This window comes from Habropoda laboriosa, unplaced genomic scaffold (assembly GCF_001263275.1).
Source record: "Habropoda laboriosa isolate 0110345459 unplaced genomic scaffold, ASM126327v1 scaffold147, whole genome shotgun sequence".
Taxonomy (NCBI): Eukaryota; Metazoa; Arthropoda; class Insecta; order Hymenoptera; family Apidae; genus Habropoda; species Habropoda laboriosa.
In genome coordinates, this window is record NW_017100256.1 from 1,021,548 (window position 1) to 1,032,404 (window position 10,857).

General features: G+C 33.4%; 1 protein-coding gene across 1 annotated transcript in view; it reads right to left on the reverse strand.

The window, feature by feature from the left end:
- The window catches only part of LOC108572566, a 47,269-nt gene extending 36,806 nt beyond the window's left edge, over positions 1 to 10,463 (reverse strand). The window contains exon 1 of the mRNA XM_017934826.1: positions 10,412 to 10,463. Coding sequence (XP_017790315.1) covers positions 10,412 to 10,463 — 52 coding nt within the window. The remainder of the gene's footprint in view (positions 1 to 10,411) is intronic.
- Between the last annotated feature and the right edge of the window lie 394 nt (positions 10,464 to 10,857).

Sequence of the window (10,857 nt, forward strand, 5' to 3'; positions counted from 1 at the left end):
GGGTCTGGTATTTAGGTTTATTGCAGGATGTCGATTATCGAAGGCACAAAAGGAGATTGAGAAAAGATGGGCTTGAGATTTATAGATAACGGCTTCTGGAAAGTCCCACTGTCCAACAAGTGTTAACTGCAAAAGTGTTAACCCGAAGAATTCATTTAAGAGACAATAGGAATTGGCACGCGCGCATCTACAGTACACTCTTCTCTAACGAAAGTGTTGCGAAATGAATTTTGTTTTAAGAATAGAAAAGTCGTGAATTTTGTCAGAAATTATTTCGAAGGAAAATTAAAAATCTGCAAATTGCAGTCTGAAATTGCAAACTGGTAGTAAAGTGGGACCTGAATAGTTAAGATGATGCTTCAAAAAAGATATTAAAAAGGGTATGTTAACATTTTAAAAGAAATCTGCATTTCTTTATATATTTCATTTTTTTACTGCTAGAATTTGCAACGAAAAAATCAGAAAAAATTCCCTAACATAGGCCTCCATATATGCAATAAGTCAGATTTTTTTTCAAAATTTTTGATAGAGCAAAAACTGATCGATCGAATTTTCCCTATAAAGGGTTGAAACTTGGTGCGTTGTTTTCTTTCAGTAAAGTATCGAATGGTCTATCACAAGACAAAGGTTTATGGGCACTTTTGACCCCTTTATCCAGCTGCACCCTTTGTTTTGTCTTTGAAGGGTTTTAACCATGCACTATTCATTTTGCATATTTTGCATTTCCTCTCTAAGAAAGTATGCAAAAATCTGTAGCATATTTCATATACGTTTAATATATTTATTTTGTAAAATCCGATGCTATTCACTGAACTTTCGAACCAATTTGCTAAGTATGTGAAAAATACTTGCAGTTTATTACAATTTAAATTACAATCATAATTTCTAAATAATTTCAAACATTTTCAATATACTTAGTACACATCCCACATTTTCTTTTGTACAGATGTTATTATATTTTTCCATATGTTCGTGTATTATATTTTCATATTTCCCATATTTCATTTGCATATTTCAACATATTTCAAGCACATGAACATCTGCGGTCTACTCATCGGGGTTCCTTTCTTCGAAAAGCTAGAACACATTTCTAATTAGCTATCATGTGCCCACAAAGCGACATTCCTTAACGAACAACTGACTAAACGGTTTCGAACGTAGACACAGAAATGATGAGTACGTAACGGTTCGTACTATGTGATTAACATATTTATCAGTCAGTTTGTCTATTCTTCCACCCTATCTTGGGTGACCAAAGACTGGAGACGCACCATGCTCACCATTTTGCTACGTGTGCTTTCCGCTGGCCAAACGTTTGTCCCGAGTGGGCAAACAAAGAAGACAAAAGTGAAACCATAACTGGAAATGAAGAATTGAGCGTTGATGCAATCGGTGTTTGCTAATGTAAGGAACGTCATAGTTGTGCAAAACAATGATGTGCACGTATGATATCAAAAAGTACCAAGTAGCTTTTTAAAAGCGGAGTTGACATTTTTGGTCTTTGTCCTTTCTTTAGCTGTATGTATTTGAAATTATAATACAGTGATTTTCATCTCGTACACTACAAATTACCAGTAGCACAATCTATTTGTATAAAAGTTAATAAATTATTACTAGATTATAAAATCATTTATTGGGATTTTTACAAGTATCGATCGTCATTTTACTTCTCGAATATTGCACAGTAGTATTGTTTGAATTTTCCCTCTTGAAGGACCATTCGAAATTGCTTTCAGAAAGTTGAATTCTCAGTCTTGTTTGTGTTTTTACTAATTTTACTCACAAACTTAGCGAACAAAGGAAGAAGCTTGCTTCTTATTTAACCGCCAATTCGATTACACTAATTTCTAGGTGTTCTGATCTGTTCAACTGCTAATTTTTGACCGTTCATTTTCACTGGACACTGACTACCAACTTGCTTCTCACTTTTTCGTTTGAAAGGAAGTGGTGATATCTCAACATTGTCAGTTAAAGAGAGCTGATGTCGAGTATAACAGCACGAAATTCCCTCTAAATTCTGATCTACAATTAATTTCTGAAAGGACCCTTCAGAAATTTCCACTTTACAACACATTTTCAATCTCTCGAGGACGAGAGAAGCGGATTTCTTGAAAACCCTAAGCTATAATCTTCAATTTCTCTCACCAGGATATATTTTAATCCTAATTACAGGGATTTTGATCCACATTTTAATCCTAATTGAATACAGGGTGTTTCGTGTAAAGGCTTTCCTTGCAGTTTACAAAAAATTGAACTATATTTAAGTCCGCATAACTTTCACAAATTAAACATTTTTTCCGGAGATATAAATGTTAGCTTTTGTTTCTTACATGGAACTGTACTATTTTTGAAATGTTTCTTATTAAATCGAATGTACATATGTTATTTCTAATGTAATCGGTATCACAAATAAAATATTAATTCTCAGTTTACCAAGTTGAATTTTTGTTTTTTTTTAGAGCGATGTATTTACGCGTAGAAGGATCAGATGTTTTTTTTCTTTTATCCAACATAGACATGTATTATTTTAATGTGTTCAGCAGTGAATGAACGACCTCCTTCCGTAAAGGTCTGTGCATGCTCGCCGAAGATTATCGAGCACCTTGTTTTCCACAAAAGTTACTTCGTAGCTGAGCTGACGGTTCGTTGCATCCGCTTAATGTAGGTTGCTGTCTCGTATCATCGTAATTGTTAAGCCGCAAACCGGGGCAGAACCTGAACTTACAGTGAACCTCGAGATGCAAAGCCGCATGATAGTCGTTCCTTTTGTTTCGCCCAATCGATATTTGCTTTGCAATTACACCGTCCTTTAATTACTACACAGGGTGTTCCATTTAACTGGAAACGGTGGAATATCTCACACTGGACTGAAGTTACGAAAAAGATCTTCCTACAAAAGTTGTTCGGTATATAGAGGGTCGTTAGATGATCTAAATAATTTTTCTGTAGATGTAGCAAAGACAAGGTAATACGATAACGTTTGTTGAGACGAATTCAACGATTTTCTACACTTCCATCTCGTTTTACAAAAAGTTGTAAAGTAGTGAAGAATCGTGGAGTCAGATGAACATGTGTTGCTATATAAATATTCATAATCATCAGTTATTTCATGTGTACAGTGCATAGTTACCATTTTTATGAATCACAATTGCAATTTTAAATTACACTTCCCCCTCTTTTATGTAGGAAGGTGAAAATGGAAAGAAGTGCAACAGGGTAATGAGAAATAAATAGAAAACAGTGGATCGATAAGTGGAATAGTAATAAAAGAAATAAGTTAAGTTAGGGGAATAAGACAAAAATGAATGAAGGATATGATTGAACGAATGAAGTTAGCAATGTACAATTGGGATTAATGTAAACCAAATGGAAATTTCTTGGCTGTGAAGCCGAAATAAAGAATTTCCCCTTTTTTTCCTAGCTACGTAAAATTTCATTAAAATGCAACGATATTAAAATTACATAGAATCAATGTAGTTCAATATAATTGAACTGTATGTACGATAAATGTAATATTTGGAATATGGAGTATAATAAGAATTGAATAAAAACGGAAATCGGTTCACGAAAGTAATTTTAATTAAGCCTGGTAAGAATCTCAGTTACATTCATCCACACACGTTGTAACGATGAAAGTTGGCACAATTATGCGTGAAGGATACTTCTTCTTGCTGCGTTTCCAAAGTATCTCGATAAAATCTGTACAAAATAACATCGATGCCCGTACAACGCACTTATGCTTATTTTTATCGCAACAGTTCTACCAATAGAAGTTGCTCTTGCAATCACGCTTTAATTAAGTTTTGATAATGATCATCTAGAAACCAGGCCGCTTTATGTTTAGCCTTGTTCCTTATAGATATATTATTGCAACATTGGACTTTTTTTTCACATACTTAGAGATATCAGGGGGATTATTTCACGAATTTATCGCGTACAAAGGTAAGGAAGAATGTTAAAAATAAATCAAGCTTTTCCTAAAATTCTTTTCAAGTAGTTACTTCTATTTCTGTTTCTTTTTCCTATTCTTTCAAAAGCTTCAGATTTTTTATATTAATTAATAAAGTGATTAAAAGAATGTAATGGTCCTTGCAGGACATATTTATACATGTTATCCGCTATTCTTACTCATTTCCTTATTAATTTTCATCAAAATTTATATTTTACATTTAACAAAGCATTATTGTAGACAACAACTATATTTGCATTAACACCTCTGTCCTCACTAATTGTTTTGTTACCGTAAGTTACACAATTTATATTACTCTTCGACAAATTCATCAGAGGTACAGAGTCTACTTACATTTCACGTACGTGCAATATATGTAGGTCAGTAGAGTGGACACAGCGAGTTACAATTGCATGGAAAGGGTAAAAGTTATTCCGGTACGAATATCAGGTCACCGCTATTTCAACCGTTATCTCTTCGTAATGATTATCATAGCGATTTCATCGATTACTCTGGCTTGCTATGGGGGCAAGTGCATTCCATAGATGAATGTTTAACATTTCTTTTGCTATAAAGAAACTATTCGCACGATCTATAGAAATCTTATCAATTTGTTAACAATTTTGATCTTATAAGAGTGAACTGGCACTGAAGAATCGTACTAAATCGACGACAAACGACAACTAACAAATTTAAAAGAAAAGAGAAAAATCTTTTGAATTTCTTCGTATCGACATACTATAATATCAACGATAATGAATTTGTGTGCACACGAGATCCTTCAAATCGTAATCAACGTAAAAGATTTAATTAAAATAGAGGGGAATAGTGCTTACTTCGAAACCTGCGATAAAAAGATAAAACTATGATTTAAGTTAACGTTCTTTCTAATAAATTCTATTTAACTTCAGTGGAAGATCTTACTTATTTTTAACAGAATATCTGTTATATGCAAGTAAAAATTGTCCAAACTATCAAGAATCTCCAACACTCAAAAGCTGCAACATTCAACACAAAGCTATAACACTAAACAACGAAAACGAACCAAATGACCGAAAAAGGTGAATATTTGATACGTGTAAAAATTTTTCAATCACGTTTTGCTTACATAAAAAGTCACTTTTGGCAAATCGCTGACAGCCGGTCGTTCTAGTGTTAATAAAGCATCTCTAAGCCAACCGCACCTTACTATTATCATTCACAGACTGGTCAGACGGGTTAATTTAATCATTTCAACATTCTAGACGATTCTGCGCATTAACATTAACCACATGAAGCGAGAAATATTTTAATGAAAATCCAAGGAAATTTTATAGCGACGGCATAATGGCCTTACCAAAAGAAAAAATTAGGAGAAAGTTATGGAATGAGATTTTTATCATGAGAGAAATTTATCAGAAATACTGATGTCAATTGTAAAATTCGACACGAACCTTACGCGACGACCTAATAGTTAACGAATTAGAAAACTAAAGACCGTATTCAAGTAATCTCGCAAAAGTATCCCGATGCGAGAAACATAGAGTAACATCATTTTCACAGAAAGAGAAACGCACGGAGGAGCGTCAACGCAGACGTTCTAACTGGATATCCATAAGGCAACACGTGGTTCCGTCGACTCGCCCACGTCCGAAGAAAAGTGGATAATCAGGGCAAAAGTAGGTGAGAAAAGGAAGGTCGAACTCCGCCTTTTTTTTCCCTTCCTCTTCTTCCTCGTATGCCAGAGTTTCCCGTTACTTCGGGGAATCGTGGGAAATTAGGAACTGAGCCAGCCTAATTAAATACGTCGACCTTTTGTTTTCAAGGTGGAAACTGATGGGTGCACGCTCGTGTACACGCACGAACGGTGCACAGTGTGCATAAATCGCGTGTATGTATATGTGTAACACGCACGTGTCAGTCGCTTTCGATCATTTCACAGGTCCTACCAGTTTTCCGATCTCTTCCCGATTTCTACGCCGCGCCGCTGGTCAGTAGGTCGATGCCAAATTGCGAACGCTCGCTTCGCGAAATTTTTGCCGGCGCATACGTGTGCGCAAACGTTACCTTCAATTAACATGTCCCTCGGACGAGAAATGAGAAAATGTTATTCTAGCTGTATTCGAATTTGTAGATTTTCAGGAATAAATATTTTATTCTGACAAGATGATTTCGAAGAGGATTTCAGTAAAAGACAGCGGGGAAATGGTATTGCCATTTATCATAGCCGGTAACGTAGCTATTTTCAAATACGTAGATTTTCGAATTTTTCAGGAATAAATATTTCATTCTAACGGAAAGACGATTTCGAAGAGGATTTCAATCAAAGACAGCAGGAAATACTATTGCCATTTATCATAGCCGGTAGCATAGCTATTTTCGAATCTGTAGATTTTCGAATTTTTCAGGAATAAATATTTTATTCTCATGGTAAGATGATTTCGAAGAGGATTCCAATAAAAGACAGCGGGAAATGGTATTACCATTTATCATACGCCAGTAACATAGCTATTTTTAAATTCGTAAATTTTCAGCAGATTGACAATTTCGAAACGGAGAATTTCAATAAAAGATAACAGAAAATACTATTACAGTTTACCATAGCCATTTTCAAATTTTTCAGGGATCAATATTTTATCCCAATGGCAAGACGATTTCGAAGAGAATTTAAAATGATTTAACGATTTATGAAATGTTAAATGATTAAATATATTACTAATATAATTGCTATTTTATCGATGGATTATTTTAATTTATAGTCGTTAATAAGTGCTCAAGGATTACGCTCTAAATTTATTATCTTCCTGTGAAGGATCATAAGAAAATTAAATTTATATTATTGCTACCTATAATTTTGTATTAAAAATTACAGTTTAGTAGTCTTAATTTAATTGAGAACATATTGTCAGATTGAAGGACTGACTGCTTGTTAACAAAGAATTACTAATATGCGGAAAACAAATGTGCGAAAAAGATTCATACTTTGTTATTGATAGTGTGTTTAGTACTATTTTAAATACGCTTAAGATATATTTTAGATGGACACCTTTATAAGAATGAGGATGTCTTTATGTTAAAGTTAATTTAACGCTAATCTAGTATTTTAGCTGTGAAACATCAAAATCAATCTATCTTAAATCAATTTCAATTTATGTAATTTATGTAATTTGATAGAGAATAGAAAATTCGATGTTGCAGAAAGTTTGATAAATATATGTAATATCAGCATACAAATATTCAATTAATGTACCTCAATGAAAAGCAAGATTACTGTTTCATGCATTTTTTTAGATCTTTGCAAAATAATGTACGTTTTTGCCAAAATTTAATTGAAAATCATCGATAATCGAAATTTAATTAAAAATCATCTAGACCTAATCAAAATTTAATTGAAAATCGTGAAATAATCTTTAACAGTTCGATTGGTGTAACACAAGTTAAAAGGAAAAGGCAAGGGAAGCTGTTGTATTCGCGATAAGAATTTGATACCCATGTGAAACGTGTATATAGGTACTTGTGAATAATCTATCCGATCAACCGGTTCGAAAGAAAGCTCGTACGTATGAAAGATAGAAGATAAAGAAATGAAAGGACTCAGAAGAAACGGGGGAAAGATTGACACGACTGAGTAGCGATCCGAACGGAAGAATGTAATTAGTTGGGAACAACGTATTCAGGAAGTAGTTGAAAACTGCGTAACAGAAAAGTGCGTGGCTCCCGATGAAACGTGGGAAGTACGGGCAACCATCACTTTACTATGAGAAGCGATCGCGATCGTTAAACGTAGAAAAGGTATTTTTATGAATCGCTTTTCACAGACAATGTAGGTGGACTAATCTCAAAATCTACGACAGCTTTTCTAATGGGACGTAATGAACACCTTGCAAAACAGTTTGATCACATAACACGGGTCTACTTGAAAGTACACGCAAATTTTTCTCTTTACACGTCCTTACAAAAAATAGTCAAACACTTTTCTTTCTTAATGATAAGAATTTTTTTTTTAGCTTGTATCTTAAAGAATTTGAAGTGTGTTGCTCATTTTGTGTATTTTTAAACACAATCAACGGTCCACGAAAAATCGCGACCCTTTCTCAGTGAATCCTCTCAACAATTTCTGGTGCTTCAGAGATGACACTATAGGCCAGATTTGAAAGTATCAATGTGAATAAGATTTCGTATCTGAACTGAACGAGTATTTAGTTGAGATAAAATATTAAAATACGAAATTTTGCGATAAAAATAATCTGTCCGATGAAATTTTAAGATATAAAATTATAAAATATTAATTAAATTTTTTAAATTGTACTGTAAGTCTATTGGAGTATTATAAAATATACTTTGTAGTACTACGGTATTAAAGTATAACTTGTAAATTAGATTCCTATGTTTATGTCGGATGAATATTTAATTGAGATGAGCTACTATTAATTTACAGTGAATTCAATATTCAAAATTGTGTAGCGTGTTATTTATCGATCCACTGAACGGTGCAATACGTGCAATTCACTGAGATTTCAATCAAATCTAGTATATTTGCTTCAAAATCAATATTGTTCAATTGATGAAAAAATGAAAGTGATGAAGAAATATTACTCAAAAATGAATCTGCGATACAGGCTTGGTGAAGAAAACTTATTCTTTAAGGGGAAATTGCTAATGAACAGACAATCCAAGGTGGACTTAAAAATGAGAAAGTAGACAACAGAGGTGTTAATTAAGAGAGATCCATATCAAATGATATGGATCTATAAACACTTAACAACTAACATGCAAAGCATTCAAAAATAGATTCTCTAGAAGTTGAACGATATAATCAAAAGAACTAGCATATGAAAGTACTGATTTAATATTTTATTTATATTTTATTAATTTAGAATGAATAAACTGAGAGTGTTTTTGTTTCAACAAAACTTAAAAAAAAACCCTTGTAAACTATAACTCAGCGGGCAGTGTAAAGTAATAATAATTACAATAAACAACTAAAATGCCAGTAAATATTGAAAATGTTGTGCACGTTTCCAACACGAATAATAATCTCTGTCAGGAGGTTTCATCGAACGCAAAGAGTATCGGTAGAAAGTTAATTCAGCGCATCTTACACGGGAAGATGGATAGATTTGCTATGTTACGTTATGAAAATGGATTTACGCGTTGAGAACGCAAACATCCACTTGGGAAAACGAGTTTGATAGTCTCGTGCCAGTGAAATCGATGCTGAAGAATTATTAGCCCTTCAAAGATAAATGGAAATAGAGATTGAAAGACCTATGTATGTTTGATTTCTCAAGCAAAAAGTGTTATTCGTCGAAGAAACGTGACAGACGAAATTGCTAACGGCACAAGGATAAGGGTGGTTTTTATACCACGTGTCTACTATTATATTTTCTTAAGATATTGTAGATAGATTTTACAGAAGTTGTGACACCGAAGAATAAATGTCAGTGTAATAAAGAATAAAAGAATATAATAAATAATAATAGTTGACAAATCTCTGTAACTTGATAGCAGTTTAATTTTAAATCTACATTTTTTATAGAAAAAATGCTGTTATAGAAAAATATCTATGTGACAAAAAGTATGTCATGAGAATGAATTAATGTTGATTTAAGAAACAACTAAAAATCAGCGAATAATTTTTCATTACCTAAAATTGCTTTTTAATCCTTTTCCTAATTATTAGCAGAAGGAATAAAACAAACAGAAATGGAATGTTACTTTTATCACGCGTTGCTTTGTTTAAACGCTACTTGAAAGGAAATCTGTGTTTATTTGTTAATTTTATTCGTTGGAAAGAGCTGGTTTGTTTTCTTGCAAAATCACGTATTACGCATCGTTATGAGGTATTATTTTATCATGATAAAAATTATATTGTATTCCTGGCAGATTTTAATCTTAAAGAGAGAGAGAGAGAAAGAGAGGCATTCGCTTTATTCTCGAGACTCTCGTGGGTTTCCAGCAACTTTAATTAAATAGTTAATTTCACATTTACCTTAAAGAGCAGGCAGATGCTCTCTTTAAGATAGGTAAACAGGAGATTTCACAAATCTTCTTACATAATTTAAACTCTAGCTGAACTTGTCCTTTACATTAACACCATGAGACGTTATTTACTATGCAAGAAATCATATTCTATTACTAGTTTTTAAGTAAACAATTTTTCAATAACATGATAAATTCTCATTAATCAGAAACAATTTATTTTTTGAAAAAATTTGAAAAAAGCCTTTGAAAAAATATTCCTAGTCTGACAAAAATTTCAACGTACTTGATAAAAATAACAATGTAAAAAAAAGCAGAAAATAAATTGCGATTAGAACGTATTTTCAAATTCGCTAAATTTCTACCCCAACTATCACATCAACTAAAAAATTAACGCATATCGTTCCAATATCAATACCAATACAATATTCATCCAGTCGTTAAATTCTACAACGATCAGCATCAGAAAAATTATTCAAAATAAATCGTAAAAAAACGAACCTCGAGTAGCCAGGCCAACGACAATTAGAAGGAACAGAGCACTCCTCTCCATGTTCTCCCGAGCCGATAGTCCTTCCAATAAACTTTGGTCCCGAACAATCAGCCGGTAGTCGTTTCTCCGTGACAACGACCAACGAAGGATCTGTTATGGTAGCACACCAACTGGCGATCTTGTTGTTAATCCAGTAGAAAAGGGGCACTCTCCGAATTCACCGAATGTATCGCGAGGGTAACGTCATTTCGCGATCGTTTCCGGAGGATCGGGATGTACACCGACTGAGTTACCGGAACTGTTCGAAGGAGACACGAGTTCTTTTTCTCTTTCTGTTTTATTCTTGTTTTGCTTTTTTTTTTTTTGTTTTATGATGACGATACGTGTTTTTTGGTGGCAGGTGATTTTCGGGGATACGTGGACTCGAACAACCGACGTGAAATGATCTTTCCTG